Here is a 17,893-nt window from a genome sequence, read left to right as displayed (position 1 = left end):
GAAATATACCTACAATTATACAAGCATATATGCAAAATAATGTATGTACAAGATTATTTATTATATTTTTAATAAAAGCTTGGAAATAATCAGAATGTCCATTACTAAGGACCAAATAAATCATTTATACAACAGAATTCTATGCAAATATTTTTTAAATGCAGAAACTCTTTAGGTATTAATATAGAAAGATTACCAAGACATATTGTTAAGTTAAAAAACAAAACACTGTGCAGAACAATATGAGTCATAGACTAACGCCTCTGCAAAAAAAAGAGGAAAATAATATAAACTCATATTGGATTGTAAAAAAAAAAGGTTTCTGGAAGGATAACTAATAACTAATATAGAAACAAACTAAAAAAACTGGTTGGGGGATACAGGAGAACTAGAAGGATGGAGAACAGGAGGGAAAGAAGACTTTTCACTGTATACCTTATATTTTTGATATTTAGAAAATGTTTTTTATGCAAAGATGTCTTTACAATAAAAAATAAAAATACAGATAATTAGGCTCCAGTCTTAGGGAAACTGATCTTGCACGCCTGGGGCAAGCCTAGGCCTATATTCCAGTTTTAAGAGCTGAGAGCCACTGCTATAGAATTTCTTCAGCAAATCATAATGGCTTCCTATCTCTTTTCATAGCACTGGTAAATATTGTTTCCAGTCTTTATGTGGTTTTTTTTTGTTTTTTTTTTAAAGATTTTATTTATTCATTTGATAGGCAGAGATCACAAGTAGGCAGAAAGGCAGGCAGAGAGAGAGGAGGAAGCAGGCTCCCCGCTGAGCAGAGAGCCCGATGCGGGGCTCGATCCCAGAACCCTGGGATGATGACCAGAGCGGAAGGCAGAGGCTTTAACCCACTGAGCCACCCAGGCGCCCCTATGTTTTGTTTTTAACGGAGTTTTGAGAGACTACATTAATAATCCCAAGGAAATCTGGAGGCTAAAAAAAAAAAAGTAGATGCACCAAGAAAACACTGCAGTAAAGGGGACTACATGTTTCCAAAATGGAAACATGTCTGTCTGGTCTGTCATCACAACAAGCAACCTGCACTTCTCTAAATAATGCCTTTAGTACAAACACATTTCATTCAAAGCCATCTGAGCTTCATGGCTGTTGATTTAGTCATTATTTTGATGTGCCTACAAGGCTAGGCAAATCATAGGTACTAATTTGTGGCTTTAAAACCAGAGCTAGACTCTTCATTACCAAAGAGTCATAATCAATAAAGAGAGGTTTAGGGGGTCTGTAAAAATCTAAAGACCGACCACACAGAATTCTGGAGTCAACAGTTTAGGCAGAATCATTAGGTAAATAATCTTATAAAACATCCACCATACTCAGGACTCAGTAAGGTGGTGTTTTACTATTTTTCCAAGATAGGAATAGGGAAGGAAAAATATATGAAATATATCTGTCCTAATTTTTATCATCCAATCCCAGGGTCAGGACACGGATCTTAGATACACTATTTGAAAGATCATTAAAGCAAAAAACAAAAGCCAACAGGATGCTTACAGTTTGTAAGAAATATTATCTAGGCTCTTTTCCAGAACTGTTTACAGAATTTTTAGGCTTACGACATCCTACCATTTTACTATAATCATAAATGAAGGCAAATCATGCAGGAAATATGGCCTCAGCAAGAGAAATCATTCCAAGCTTGAAGGAAGAGAATTAACATATACTGGACAACTGCTTTGTGCCAGGGACCATGGCTTGCATTCTTCTAATTCCTTATTTGATCCCCACAAAAATCCAATGAGGAATATATTTTATTTTATTTTATTTTTTTAAAGATTTTATTTATTTATTTGACAGAGAGAGAGATCACAAGTAGGCAGAGAGGCAGACAGAGAGAGGGGGAAGCAGGCTCCCTGCTGAGCAGAGAGCCCGATGTGGGGCTCAATCCCAGGACCCTGGGATCATGACCTGAGCTGAAGGCAGAGGCTTTAACCCACTGAGCCACCCAGGCGCCCGAGGAATATATTTTAAATCCCAAACTGAATCTCAGATAGGTTAAGCATATTACCGCATATCAGAGAGCTGTAAGTGATCAAGCCAAAACTGAAATCCATGTCTAACTCCAAAGACTACTTTTTCCTATTACTCTCAGATACCTCTCTTAAATAGGAATCCTTAGAAAAAAGGGGTAGATAGGAGATAACTTAAATGAACTTAGCAAAATGAAACCTCTGCATCCAATCCACTCAACGAATATTTAAGAATAGGGTTGCCTAGGTAGCTCAGTCAGTAAAGTGTCCTACTCTTGGTTTTAGCTCAAGTCATGTCAGGGTTGTGAGACTGAGCACCATGTTGGGCTCCGCACTCAGCGCTGAGTCTGCTTGAGATTCGAAAGAAAGAGAAGGAGAGAAAGAAAGAAAGGGAGAAAGAAAAGAAAAGAAGGAAAGGAAAGGAAAGGAAAGGAAAGGAAAGGAAAGGAAAGGAAAGGAAAGGAAAGGAAAGGAAAGGAAAGGAAAAACAGCTACTGTGTGAAGCACTAGGCTAGACACATTTACTTGAACAGACCTGAGAGCTTAAGGAACCTGTCCTGGGTCACACGCCTGTTAAATAATGAGAAGACTAGAACTCAAGACAGTCTGATTCCAAGGACCATGCTCTCAACTACACTTTAACTGGCTCTCTGAAATTCAAAGGAAGACACAAGTGAAGCATTAGGTTTGTCCATGGCAGTGAAAAAATTAGGCCATTTTAACTCTATACAAACAGTTTTGAAAGGAAACTGTTAGTTGACTGGTTCCTACTCATGGAACCCACTAGTAATGGGCCCACTGGATGAAAAAGGGAAATGCTTTCTCTTTTCTCAAAGTAATTCATACTTTGATACATATCCATCTGTATTATGTATAGTCTTAATAAAGATGAACTGCATTGATAATAAATATTACCACCTAATATTTGCTTAATGCTTTTCATGTTTTCCAAAATGTTTTCACATACATTATTTTAAGTGACATAACCATCAATAGCTTCCAATCTTTATTTCTACAAAATAAAGCCAAAAGTCCTGGCCACTACCGAAGATCCCTTACAGTCCTGCCTTTCCAGCTTTATTTGCTACCAATCATACACAAGATACTATGTTTCAGCTACACTGTTCTCTGAGGATTCTACCTTTGTTCATGCCCTGTACATGCAATTCCCTTTGTCTAGAATGGTCTTCCCAATCAGCCATCTGATAAATTCCTATTGTTTTTTAAGAGCTGGTTCAAATATCTTCCGCATGAAACCTTCAGCTTGTTGAATTAGTTACTCCCTTCTCTAAGAGGGAGTCCTAGAGGACTAAAAAATCCTTTTTTACACACCTGTGACACAGGATATACCATAACTAATCGTATGTTTCTTTTTCCAAGAGACTGAACACTTTGTAGAGACTATGTCTTTCTCTTTTTTGTATCCCTAGTGCCAAAGTCCTAGCAGATAATCAATATTTATGAAATGAATAAATAATGAATTATATAGAACATTAAATTGAAAATTAGAAGATGTTAAGTGCAAGTCCCATATGAAAATACAAAGTTTACACCTCAGTTTTTTAGTCGTAATTAATTTTCAACTCAATTCTACATTTACTGCGATGACTGTGCTCCCTAATCAGTTTAACAGATGGAAATATTCTGAGAGCTCTTTAGAACGGTCACAAAAAATCCAAATAATTGTTATTACCTCCTCCATCATGACATCTTGTGTGGCTGAGATTTCTCCTCTGGTCGCTCCACTGTGTACCAGGTTCCGTAGTCGTATACAGAATTCTCTCATCTATGACAGAAACTTATTCAGTACTCCGAATAGTTAACCCAACTTCAATATAAATGAGCCTAGTAGACCAGTACTAGTTCTTTTGAAGTGTAACTAAACCAAGACCCAGGGTAAAGTTCATAAAAACATGTATGTATCTCTCCAATCAGTCCACTTAAAATGGCTAAAAACTTTCCATACAGGGAAAAAACATGGCTTATTCCCAAAGAATTCTAGAGGGACCTGTTCTGCTCTGCAACTAATGATACCCTCTGTGCCAATATGGGCCTAGGTATGGGGAAAACGTCTGATTCCACAATGCCTATCACTCCTAGGAAAAGCAAGAGACTTAAGATTATTATGCCACTAAGTCACTCTAGTAGATTTTTATTTAGAATTTTACTGGTTGTTCACTTCTCCTTCCTTACCAAATCATTATAACAATAGCTATGCCAACCTTATAGTTTTCATTTTTGTTGTTTTCAATTTTGAAAGTACCTGAGATAAAGGTGAGTCTTAAATCTAACCACAGTGCTCTAAGAAGGATCTTGTTCTCCTCTAAAATGAAATCCAAAGATATACTATTAAGGATCTTTTAACCTGTGGATAAGAATTCTGAGTTTCCTGGGTGGAAAATAACCTACTTCTAATATTGGGGAAAAACATCTATAATTTATATTAAAATCCAATCTTTCTCCCAGGGGTGACAAATCCAATCTCAGCCTTGTAGATCAAGAGAGGTGATTCTGGAAACTCCCAGTTTTCAAAAAAGAGGTCTGGCTGGTGGAGTAGCATCCAACCTTTCTTGGGGGGGGGGGGAGGTGCCTGGCTGGCTTAGTCAATAGAGGATGTAACTCTTGATCTCGGGTTTGTGAGTTCAAGCTCCACGTTGGGTGCAGAGTTTACTCAAAAAATTAAAAATTAAAAATTGAAAAAAAATATATATATATCCCACCTTGGGAAAATGGGTTATGTAGCGAAAAAGAATGATTCAGTAAGATAAATGAAGCAATAAAAAGCAGTTCAGTGACTACATCAAATCTTTAGTGGGTGGATAAACTACACTGATGTGGTTTGGGGATGCCTCAGAACTCTGCATAGTCTTTAAGAAAGTCTCACAAATAATTCTCTCTGGTTTTACTAGAACATAAAATTCTCCCAGCCACTAGGAACCCAATGGGTTTATGGCCCATATTAAGCGTGGGACTTTCTTTCCTCAGTACCCATAAGAAAACATTTAAATTGGGGCACCTGGGTGGCTCAGTCAGTAGGGCAGCTGCCTTCAGTTCGGGTCGTGATCCCAGGGTCCTGGGATCAAGCCCCGGATCGGGCTCCTGCTCAGTAGACAGCCTGCCTCTCCCTCTCCCTCCGCCTGCCGCTCTGCCTACTTGTGCTCGCTCTCTCTCTCTCTCTCTGTCAAATAAATATATAAATAAATCTTTAAAAAAAAATTTTAAATCAATAGAAATAAAAGTTGAAGTTTTTTAAAAAGAAAAAAAAAACCTCTCTAAGCTCAATTATTTTTGAAGTTAATATGTAGCTACATTGCCTCTGAAAGACACTGAGTAGCTACCTTGTACATAAACTGTACACTGAAATGCCCAGGAATCCCTCTTGAAAATCAGTTAAGAGTTTTAAGGTAAGTACACTAAATTCAATCCCACCCTGCTCCATATGTTGCACCTTGTGATTCAGAATATCATTCATCCTTCTGGTTGCCTCCGTTGTATAAGATTCAGGGAAGCATTTCTTAGGGACGACACCATATTTTTCTAAAAGAAAACACATTTTGGTGTTCAGTAAAGTAAAAGCATACTCCAGCACTAGAAACTGTGGCAAAAATAGCTATTGCTTTAAAGAACAGGCCATTGTTTGCTGGTCTAAATCTGAAAACTTAACGATCTTATGCTTCATATCTATCAAACAGGTCACTGAATCTGGATATTTATCAATAGATCTAAGAAAGAATTCTGCTCTTTTTATGTATAATACTATGTAAAGAGCTCAGCATGATGAGGTTTTCCCAAAAGACACCACTTTTTTGAACGAGGATATTATTAAACAGCTGCAGTTGTTATTAAACAGCTGTGTCTTGATTACATTGATGGACAGAAGATAAACTTTTTCATAGCAAGTTGGTTCTACTTAATACAACCATTTCTTCCCCAGCCAACTCTTCACAGTACCTATCTCCTTACCTCTCATTTAAGAAAGGTACTTAAAAGGTTAGAGTATGAGATAAAAGTTCTCAGAGCTAACTGTACATTCTTCTGGGGGACTGATTTTACCCTGCACATAACCACCAAAGAGACAGCCCATGCCCAACTACAGGACCTTGCTTGATCATGCTGAGTTTCAGTTCCATTAGAGAAAGGCTCTTACCAACAATATTGACAAGCATATCCCACTGTCCACCATCATTCGCAGGATTCATAAGCAAATACTGCACCAGCCTACCATCCTCAGGCTCCTTCTTCTGAGCTGTTTCCACAAAAGCATTTAAGAAGAAATAACAACGTTCAACCTAGATAAGAGAAGTTAAATAAAATTAAAGGAAAAGAGAGCTAAAACTTTTATTGGCACTAGCAACACAACAGGAGTTTGGGCCTACCATAGCCCCACCACAGTAGGTATTTTTAAACTAAAGTTGGTAATTAAGTATCAGTATCTGGCTTCATAAGAATATTTAAAATTTCTTCTTATATTTCTATAGCTACCTTCCAATAGTTTATCCAAAACCGTGCACTGCTTTATTTTGAAACAAAATCTGATATTTAGAGTCTTAATCAGTAAATATCTAATGAACACTTTTATGATGTACATTTTAAAAATTAAAAAATTAAGTAAAATTATTTACTGTTTTTCATATAAGTACTGCCCAGAGATGGGAAATTAGGTCCTAGAAAGACCAAATAACCTAAATAAAGACGGTAAAAGGAGAAATTACTAAAAACTAAATAAAATATTTTAAATAAGTTAAGAAACAAAGAAGCAGTAGGCGAGTCAGTAAGTAGACTTATTATTTCCTTGCAAAAAAGTAGCCACCTACCAAACAAAAGCAGTTCTGCCTTTGAAGAGTCAACCTTTGATACTTTGGAAATCAGAATAAGTGGTGTCCCATCTATAATGAAAGGCAAACTACAACTGGAAAAGCAAGAAATGAAGAGATAGTCCCTATCAAGGTTGATACTGAAACAAGAATCTTGCAAGATCAGTCCCCTACCTTGTCCCAGAAAAAGAGATAAGATTGACTAAACTCAAATTCTTCAATATTTAATTTTTTCATGAATGGAAGTCTCATAACATTCAGACAAGAAAAGATCCAGCATCGCCCTGAAACAAGAAAGCAAACCAAGAAATTAGACTGAGTGTTCACATAGATTACAACACTGTCCTATCCCTGTTTTCCCAAAACTTAATGCATGAGAAGATCTTGAACAATTCAAAACTAAATCAGAAAGAACAGAAAGATTAAAACAACACCAAAACAAGAAAGGTAAGAATTAGTATTTGAAATATATATGCAAAGGCTTAATATCCTTAACATATGAAAAAAATCTCTTTACATATCATTTAAAGAATCCAATACAAATCACCTAAGAAAATCACATTAGAAAAAGAAATATGGCTAGAAAGACATGAGCAGAGATCATGAATACATACTGGCCAAAAAAGATACAAATAGCAAAGAAACATTTTCAAAATGTTAGGTGGGGATACAATATTTTTTAACTGATTACGCCCAGTATTGGGATGGATTTGGGAAACAGCATTATTATACAGTCTGGATAGAGATCTAAACAGGTACGAAATACCTGAGGGCAATTGGCAATATATGACAAAAAGCTTTAAAAAGACCCCACCCTTTAATCTGGAACATACAGTATATGCTTCTATATAAAATGACCCTAACATAAGTCAATCCCCAGTCTCCCAAGAGAATTAAAAAGAAAAAGTTGTTGGGATGCCTAGCTGGCTCAATCAGTAGAGCATGCGACCCTTGATCTCAGGGCTGAGAGTTCCAGCCCTGCATTGGGTGCAGAGATTATTTAAAAAATAAAATCTTCGGGGGCACATGGGTGGCTTAATTGGTTAAGCATCCAACTTTTGCTTTTGGATCAGGCCACGATCTCACTGTGAGACAGAGCTCCGTGTTGGGCTCTGCACTGGGTGTGGAGCCGACTTGGAGTTCTTCCCTCTACCTCCGCCCCCCTTCCCTGCCCCTGACCCCTGCACACAGGTTCACATTCTCTCTCTCAAAAATAAACAAATAAAATAAAATCTCTAGGAAAAAAAAAGAAAAAGTTGTTTAGCTAACTGGATCATACAGACATTAAAAAATAGAGATGAAATAATAAATGTCCACCTACAACATTTAGTAATTTAAACATATACAGATATTTAAAGTCATGTTAACATTAATAAATTGATGTAGCACTGTTTTCTTCACTTTCACATATGTCATTTTCACACTGATTCACTCTTCACTTGTATCTTGGTATCGTGCTCTTGCCATCATTAAACCCACTCTTACAATTAGAACACATCATCTTTCTTCCATCTATTATGTTTGAGTCACAGCAATGTTTTGAATTCATGCATGATGCTGTTCCTGAAAACTGTTTGCCAGTGCCAATTATACAATCATCTTCTTAACTTGTCTGGTAAGCAGATAATCATGAATTCTACAATGTTACCATTACTTGTACTGATTTAAGTGATCTTTGGCCTATTTATAATGATAGCCAACATTTCCATGTGAGGTCCTGTCCTAGGAATATATTATGTTCAAATTTTTCACCTTTTTAAAAAACTGATTCAATCCAATGATCTCTATAAGCATCCAAAACTAGCACAGATTGAGGTCATTTCAGAGTAAAGTGCTTGCCAAATTGTATTTTACTTCAAAATAAATTGGCCAAGAGTGCTCATTATGAGGATCTCTGTAGGGTAGGGTAACTCTCTCTTTCCTAAAGGAAAATTCAGAAGGAAAAACCCTGACTTCTTAACTGCTATGAACTTATGTTCATGCTATATCGGTAAGTGAGAAAGGTAGACAGGTAAGGTATCCACCTATATTAAACACACACACACACACACACACACACACACACACACACACACACACAGAATAAAGACCTGACAGAAAAAAATATATGCTTGTTGGTATTTTGCAAATATTCTACACTGAAGAACAATAATTTTCTGGGACACCTGGGTGGCTCAGTTGGTTAGGTGGCCAGCTCTTGATTTCAACTCAGGTCATGATCTCAGGGTGCTGGGATAGAGCCCATGACAGGGTCCACACTCAGAGGGGAGTCTGGCTGAGGATTCTTTCTCCCTCTCCTTCTGCCCTCCCCCTGCCCATGTGCCCCCCTCAAAATAAATAAATCTTTAAAAAAAAATAATAACAATTTTGTAACAAGAAAAAACAATTAAAAATAAGTAACTATAGTGGTTTTGGAAAGTCACTAATGACTTAGCTCTTTACCTTGGGTTTGTCTGGATGCCACCTCTCTTATATTATTATTATAAGTATATTACACTTATATATTATTATTTTTTTTTAAAGATTTTATTTATTTATTTGACAGAGAGAGAGGCAGGCAGAGAGAGAGAGAGAGAGAGGGAAGCAGGCTCCCTGCTGAGCAGAGAGCCCGATATGGGACTCGATCCCAGGACCCTGAGATCATGACCTGAGCCGAAGGCAGCGGCTTAACCCGCTGAGCCACCCAGGCGCCCCAATATATTATTTTTATATATTATATATTATTTCTCAGTAAAGAAAAAACTGGATGAACTGTTAATGTGAAAACTGCATGAAAATAAACTACATAGCTCATGTGGTATTGATATCTGTTGTAAATAACAGTGTTACTACAGAATATATAAGACCTGATCTATTCCAGAGGTCACTGAAATCCGGACTATGTAGGGCCACTGTGACATTACTAACTGGATCATTTGTAGCCGGACAGTCCACACCATCCCAAGCACGTCCTACTATGGCAAAACAGTAATTATGGCAAGGTCATGACTTTTTTTTTCCTTAACATTCAAAAACCAATTTTACTGAGGTATAATTTACATACAACAAAATATATCCATATGAAGTGTACACTTTGAGTTCTGACTGGCTCTCAGCAAGGACTGATCTGCTTTCTGTCAAAACGGACTGGGAGTAGGGCACTTGGGTGGCTCAGTCAGTTAAGTGCCTGACTTCAGCTCAGGTCATGATCCCAGGATTCTGGGATCAAGCCCCACATCGTGCATTCTGCCCAGTGGGGAGTCTGCTTCTCCCTCTCCCACTTCCCCCACTTGCGCTCTCGCGCTCTCTCTCTCTCTCTCAAATAAATAAACAAAATCTTAAAAAAAAAAAAAAATAGACTGGGAGGGGCGCCTGGGTGGCTCAGTGGGTTAAGCCTCTGCCTTCCGCCCAGGTCATGATCTCAGGGTCCTAGGATTGAGCCCTGCATCGGGCTCTCTGCTCAGCGGGGAGCCTGTTTGCCTCTCTCTGCCTGCCTCTGCCAACTTGTGATCTCTGTCAAATAAATAAATAAAATCTTAAAAAAAAATAGACTGGGAATAATTTTTAAATGGATACACTTTACAAAGTTCTTTTAGTACGATTTTATTGTAAGAATGTCCTCCTTATTTAGATTCCTGGATAACCAATGTTTCACCGGAGCTGTTTTTCTGACAGCAGTGCTAGACAACAAAACAAGAGCTCTTGAGGAGTAAGGCATGAGAATTGAGTATTTTTCTGTATTACAAACTGGTCTACTGGCAGGAAGTGAGCCCATTAGCACATCTGCTCAAACTGCAACCAAAAAGCCTACTTAAAAATAACATCGTGTCTTTTCCATTTCATACATTTGTGTATGGCCTTCAGGGCAAGAACATTTTGGGGAGTTTCTGGATCATGAACATTTTTGCATGGTTCCCTTTGTACCAAAACAAGGTATCTCCAAAACACCAGGCTAAAGTCACCTAACTTCAGGACACCACACAGTGAATTACATTCAAACAGATGACCATGGACTTGTCATTTCAGTGCTTAAAACATACACTATCAAGGCACAGAGGATCAAAATAAGTCACAAGGTGACGTCCTTGGATCTGTCTTTCCCTGTGCCTGTTCTCTGGAAATTTACTTCAAGTTCTTTCAACACAAACTTCTACTCAAGACCACTCTTAAGACATCAAAATGGGGGCGCTGTCAGGAAGGTCCAGTAAAGTGTGCAAGGAGCTGTGAGACCTCACCTGAGCTCTTCTGGTTAGTGACTGGCTTGCCTTCCTGAGTCACAGCGTGCTGGAACACATGCTGGGCACCCTGTACCGTGGCCCTCTTCAAGCAGATGTCCAGCAGGTCGTGCGTGGTCCCGACATTCTGGGCAAGTACGAACTGAGGGTCGGAATTCAGTTTCTGAATCAGAGCAGATACCTTCTCCGAATTCAGCCCTGTTGGAAAACCAAATGGTATTTCTAACACCAAAAGGAGGTTTTACAGGGCCGATCCCGGACTCCCACTGCTTGGCTCCAACTTCGGAGGACCGACCATCCGGAGATGACCCTTGCGGCGGCGAAGCCCTTTACTGGCGACCTCCCCCAAGTGCTGTCTCCCTCCAAGACCGCTCCAGCCCGCCCTGAAAGCTCCATTCCCGCTTTCGCCCCCGGTCCCAGGCCCGGTACTCTCCCAGCCGCCGGGCCTCCAGGGCCCAGCCTGAGCACCCCCCAGAGAGGACCCCGCTAGGGCCTCGGCGGGGAAGAGCTACGCCTCACCCGCGTTGTTCATGGTGGCCACGCCGCCCGGCTGGGGACCGGTAGCTTCGGGGTTCTTAGGGGGAGCACCGGGGTTACACGCGGCTCGCTGCCTCAGCGGCCGGACCTGCCTGCCACTCGCACTCGGAGCGCCGGAAAGAGGGACCCGGCTCGGTGGCGGCGGAGGGCTGAGGCCCAGAGAAACGGGGTCCGCGGAGGGACAAAACTCCCCCTCGCGTTGCTGAGTCAGCGCCGTCTGGGCTGGCCCCGCCCAGGGGAGGGGCGACCGGGCGGGCTCACGACGCGGTCCGTTCCGCCCGCGCCCCTGCCCCGCCTCGGCGCGGCAGTGAGTGGCCCCCACGCGACCACGGCTTCCTGGCCCACCCTGCTCCCGCTTCCTAGCTGCCGGGGTGGCTGCGCGGTTCCGTGCTGGGCCCGGACCCCAATACTCTGGCCTTGGGGACGGGACCCAGTAAGCCTTTCCAGAAGCCTTTAGGGCGCTCGAGGCAGCGGGGTGGAGGGGAGGGGCTGCATAATTAAGCGCAGGTTTAGGCTCAGTTGACTGTCTTTCACACACACACACACACACACACACACTGTACACACACACACACACACACACACACACACACACACACACACACACACACACACACACTGTTCCCAAAGGCTATTCCTGTAGGCATCCTTTGCTGACCATTCACCGCATTTTCGATGGCAACTTGTTGCTTGGATTCTAGTCAGAACCAAGTTCTTGTATTTGAGGGAAAATTGGAAGCAAGCTCTTTCCCACCCACTCGGGAGCTACTACCACGGTTCTACAAACATACATCTGCTCGTTTCAAGAAAACTACCTATTCTGGGCTTCAGGGAGTCAGTGAATGTTTCCTGCTTAGCCCAGCATGTGCTAGGGGCTTAACTAAGGGGAATGACAGAGGTCTGTCCTCCTCATTAACCGTGGATCGCCAAACCCTCTCCAAAACCTGCCAGTGAGCATCCCTATCCTCTCCGCAGGCTTTCGGGATAACTCAGATGTTTTAGAAGGCTTTGAGATTTCGAAGCCCTTTTATATTGTCTTTCGTGCTCTGAAATTCTCAGTCTTTAATAAGATGTTGAAGTGGGACCCACGGATGATAAAGCAAATACAAATGTACCTGCCTTATTGAAAATCCTTTCTGCTACTCAGAAGTGTGAGAGTCTGTTGTGGAACCCGGAACCTAGGTCTTAGATTGAGAATCATGACTGGCTCTAAAGAACCCTATTATCTCAAAAGATCCACACTCAGGTACTAGTTGAGAAGTACAATCTCTATGTCCCTACAGAGACATAGCTAAAGTTTGGGGATATGACATAACTGTCTCCAACAGAACCCATCCTATTTTGAGATGCTTCTGATGTCCGAAGAAAAGGGACGGGCTGAAGTTATGCTGAAAGAAAGCCATTGGTCCTTTCACAAAACGATGTCCAAGCACCCTGCCCAATTCGACTTACAAAATTTTATTCAATGTCTTACAAGGTACCAGGCACAGAGCAAGCTGCTGATGATACCAAGACCCACAAAGCTTAGGCTAGCCCTTAAGAAATTCACAATATGGTGGGGAGGATATAAAATAACTTTTAGACAATCTGTACTAGCATACCAGTGGTACTGTAGTACCAGTGAGGAGAGAGCTGTGAATTAGGGACAGAAGTGCCTGAAAAAGAGATGATGAGTGAGCATGATCTTAGAGTGGATGAGATTTTAGAAGACAAAACAAACCAACCAACCAAACAAACAAACAAACCAAAAACAGAGGAAGGACACACAAGGCACCAGCAAAGGCACAGAACATTAAAGCACATGGCAAGAACTTGTTAAAGAAACTGTGCATCATAGTCTGATGTGGTTAAGAACAAAGAAGGTGTCGAGATCAGGGGCGAGGTATAGAGCTGGAAAGGTGCGTTTGGTCAGGATATGAAGGCTTTTATATGCCATGCCCCAGCATCTGTAGTTTATCCTATGGTTAATTGGAAGAATTGGCTTTTAAACAAAGAAGCAGTATGCTTAATTCTGTGTAATGAAAGAAACCCAATGGCGATGAGGAGGGTGATGTAGAGGGGAGAGATTCTGAAGTTAGAGAAACTAGTTAGGAAGCTGTTCCAGTAGTGCCTTTGAGAGACGATCCTTAAACTGAGGAAAGGGAAGAGACGCAGACAATCTGGGAAGTTTTCAGTTGAATGAGAAGCTGGATGGCGGTGTCTTTAACCCAGAGAGGGAATACAGGAAAATAGACGTTTGGGAGTATGTGAGCAGGGAGATAATGAATCCAGTTTGGGCCTTGGCAAGTTTGGGGCACCCACAGGACCCCCAAGAACAGAAGGACAGGAGTTGAATGAAAAGATGTCTACAGATTAAATAAAACATGCCAGTCTTGGAGCCATGATAGTCAACGAGGTTGGCAGAGGGAAAGAGTAAAGCAAAAAAGGATCGAGGACCAAGCATAGCGCCCTGGGTGGCACCATGCAGCTTTGTAGGGTGTTTGAGGCACAAGGGTGCCAGGCTGAGTGGGGGGAATAGGACCTGAAGCCCAGTCCAAGCTCTGCTTGCCAAGCCAGGGCCCCTGGCCCAGGGCTGTGCTCAGAGTATGGGGCAACTTTTATTGTTTATTACAAGGAAGCCATATTGGGGTACCATTAACTCTAGAAACAGCAACATTTAAGGAATGGGTAAAGACAGAGGAGCCCGCAGGAAAAGACAGAAAGAGCAGACAGAGAGGTATAGGAAGACATGGAGTGTTATGTCTTGGAATCTAGGAGGGCAATGAGAAGATGGCGAAGGGGACTAAAAGCTTCAGGAAAGTCTGGCAACTGGATCATGGGTGAGCTTAGAGAGGAGAACCACACTGCAGGAAGCGGAGAGGGAAGAACTAGCAAGGAAGCTCTTTGGGGAGAAAAGGAAAACGTGTCCACCAGGAGGATGAAAGGCAGGAACCAATAGAGATGCCAGATGCCAGAAGGGTATAATGGCTAGAGTAAGAACCCAGAAAAAGAGGAGGGATGGAATCACTGGGGAAGGTGGAGGGGCCAGTTTTGCAGCCAGTGCCACCCTTTGCATGCCAGTGATTACATTTCCCCACCCCATGCCCAGAGATTCCTATCAACACTTTGCCAGATCTCTTACTCTGCCCTCGTTGTCAGGGTGGTACCCTTAGTACCAGCTTTCCACTCAGCAGCTCACACCCATGTATCCAGCCCCCGTGTGAGTACAGAGATGGAATGCAGAAGAAAACTGGTTTCCCAGTGAGTTCACCCCAAATGACCCACCCAGCAACACATTTCCCCAAGAATAGAATTTTTAGGACCTACCCCTCTAACTCTGTCCAGAAGAGATGTTGTTGGGCTCGGTGACACCTCGTAGAACAAAGCAAGCAGGAACAATTCTAGTAGGAAGTCCCCAATATTAGCAAAGAAAATCTTTATAAATCCTGTGAAGTGGGGCCACCTGTCATTGTAGATGTGCCAACCGCCCGTTGCTTCCACGGGTTCTCCCCAGTTAAAGCAAACAGGACCAGTCTCAAGGAAAATTCTGCATCCTTGCTCTCCATTCTGTGCTGTCCACCGGTCTTTGACATATGTTGGTCACCTGCTTCTACTTTGATGGAAAAGACCAGATTTTTATGTTGGGTGGAATTCTGGATTAGGATGTAACCCAAGTATTCTACATTTAAATGTTGTCCTAGTTGAACCCTCCTCACTGTTGGTGGGAATGCAATCTTCTGCAGCCACTCTGGAAAACAGTATGGAGGTTCCTCAAAAAGTTGAACATAGAGCTACCCTACATTCCAGCAACTGCACTACTGGGTATTTACCCCAAAGATACAAATGTAATGATCCGAAGGGACACCTGCACCCCAATGTTTATAGCAGCAATGTCCACAATAGCCAAACTATGGAAAGAATCCAGATGTCCATTGACAGGTGAATCCATAAAGAAAATGTGGTACACACACACACACACACACAAGAATATCACGCAGTCATCAAAAAATGAAATTTTGTCATTTGCAACGACACGGATGGAACTAGCGGGTATTATGCCAAGCGAGCTAAGTCAATCAGAGACAGACAATTATCATATGATCTCATGGATATGTGGAATTTCAAAAACAAAACAGAGGATCGTGGGGAAGAGAGGAAGAAATAGAACAAGATGAAACCAGAGAGGGAGACAAACCATAAGAGACTTTTAATCATAGGAAACAGAAGATTGTTAGAGGGGAGGGGAGTGAAGGAATGGGGTAACTGGGTGATGGACATTAAGGAGGGCATGTGATGTAATGAACACTGGATATTATATAAGACTGATGAATCACAGACCTGCACCTCTGAAACCAAGAATACATTATATGTTAATTAATTGAATTAAAATTTTAAAAATAAATAAAAATAAGATAATAAATAAATAAATGTTGCCTTAATTAACGCTGAGATTTGCTTTGATCAGGAAGCCTTCTGATAGTTCATCAAACCTGACAGTAAGCTTCTGAGGTCACATTTTGTGCTCAGCTGGGCCAAATTCAGCTCCTAGATGTATTACTTGGCCTGCATGGTGTTTTAAAATTTTTGAGCCAATATTTAGAATCGAGAGGTTTTGCATACAAATCTGGGCTACTGGTTTCTTTTGAAAATATTGTTTCTCCACGATAGTCATTTCTCTATCAAAAGTGAAAAATACTATTTCCCAATGGTAGTTGTTTCTCTATCAAAAGTGGGAGAAAAAAAACTACAAGTGAAGGGATCCCATATAAACTTCTTTATATCAAGCTTGCTTCACTCATTTATATGTATTACATTTGTTAAGTTTGAGTTTTTCATCCCCTAATTTTGGGTGACCTAGGTGCAGTTTGGGAGGACTACTTCTCTCCTTCTATACTCCTGCCTATACTTGCCTCCCTGAGATGAGTAATGTCAACAGGAGGGGACTCGGATAGGGCTTTCAGATACTGAATCTTGGGACTCTTAGGGCCCAAAGGAGCCAGTATCCCTTCACTACACTTTTCCTCCAGACATACCCATCTGAGTACAGGTAACTGACAACTTCAGGACTTCTACCTTCCCTGCCATTCCCAAACTCCATGTAGGCTTAATCTAGTCCTGCTACCCCCCTTCAGATTCAAAGTTGACAGCAGTTGTAAATCATGTCAGTGCCTTTTTTTTTTTTTTTTTTTTTGGAAACATTGTCCATGTTCTAAAACAACATTGTTGTATCAGCCATATTATACCTTCCTCTGGATATGTTGTTTCTGCCACTCCCTCGCTGTTCTGGATGCTAGCTACTCACATAGCATTCCAGGCAGAAGGACACACAGCATACGCAAAGACAAAGAGGCACGAATGGGTTTGAGTGTGATTTAGAAAAAGTGAGAAAGTCTGGTCAAGTTTCATGAGTATTTTATTTATACAAATTTGAAATAGTTCATGATAAACTATCAATAACACCTTACTGCATGCACAAAATGTGAAGCAATGTGAAGCCTTCACAATGTTTAACATTTGTTAGAAAGGACATACTTTCAAAGCTGGTGGTGGCTAAGTCAATCAGAAAGTACTTGTGTAGAAAGAAAGGAAGGAGGAAAGAAAGAAAGGGAGGGTGGGAGGGAGAGGGAAGGAGGGAGGAAAGAAAGGGAGAGAGAAAGAAAAAGAAAGAGAGAGAGGAAGGAAGGAACAAATGAACGAACGAACTACTTTTGCTGTTGCCACACGGCGGAGCCATTTTAGCTAGTAAAATAGTATCCTCCCTGCAATAAATTTACATTTATCACAAAATAGTCTTGCTAAATTCTGCTTCTAAATAGCCTTGAATTATGGATGTTTTTAACCTTGTGTGAAGTTTTCAGGAACGTATGTATCCCTTGTGTAAAATTCAACTGTGCTAGAATTTGGTGTGACAAGAGTAAATGATAGGGAGAAAGAAGACATATAGGTGTAAGAAATAAGGTTGGACAGATTGTTTATAGACAGACTGTGAAGCACTTTGAAGGTCATGCATCTTTTATTCATGGGGATATTACTATATCCACAAAATTCCCCTATAGGTAGCAAGGAGAATGGGAGAAAATTATCTTCAAATAATATTGCCTGTAAAGGCAATAGGTTAGTATTATATTTCTCCCAAATATTTCATTTCCCTCTTTTCCTTCCTTCCTTCCTTTCACTTATTCAACAGCTTATTGAACTATCTACTATTTGGCAGCAACTACACGAAGCACCTGAAATACAAAAATGAATAAGACATTTGTCCCTGATCTTCAGGAGCTTCAATCTAGTAGAGAAAATAAAAAATAAAATCAATCATTATTTTTTGATTAATGCAAAAAATATTCAGTGAGTA

The 17,893-nt window shown here is 40.9% G+C and overlaps 1 protein-coding gene across 1 annotated transcript in view; it reads right to left on the bottom strand.

Moving 5' to 3' along the window:
- BLMH (bleomycin hydrolase) overlaps positions 1-11,790 on the bottom strand; it is a 47,654-nt gene extending 35,864 nt beyond the window's left edge. Inside the window, exons 1-6 of the mRNA XM_032320958.1 lie at positions 11,545-11,790; positions 11,026-11,223; positions 6,986-7,095; positions 6,145-6,286; positions 5,446-5,534; positions 3,691-3,783 (exon numbers count right to left, since the gene is read on the bottom strand). Of these exons, the coding sequence (XP_032176849.1) occupies positions 3,691-3,783; positions 5,446-5,534; positions 6,145-6,286; positions 6,986-7,095; positions 11,026-11,223; positions 11,545-11,557 (645 nt within the window). The 5' untranslated portion in view covers positions 11,558-11,790. The remainder of the gene's footprint in view (positions 1-3,690; positions 3,784-5,445; positions 5,535-6,144; positions 6,287-6,985; positions 7,096-11,025; positions 11,224-11,544) is intronic.
- Positions 11,791-17,893: the final 6,103 nt, after the last annotated feature.

Source organism: Mustela erminea, chromosome 18 (genome assembly GCF_009829155.1).
Source record: "Mustela erminea isolate mMusErm1 chromosome 18, mMusErm1.Pri, whole genome shotgun sequence".
Taxonomy (NCBI): Eukaryota; Metazoa; Chordata; class Mammalia; order Carnivora; family Mustelidae; genus Mustela; species Mustela erminea.
The sequence above is the reverse complement of the archived record's forward strand: the minus strand, read 5'-3'. Positions and strand labels throughout refer to the sequence as shown.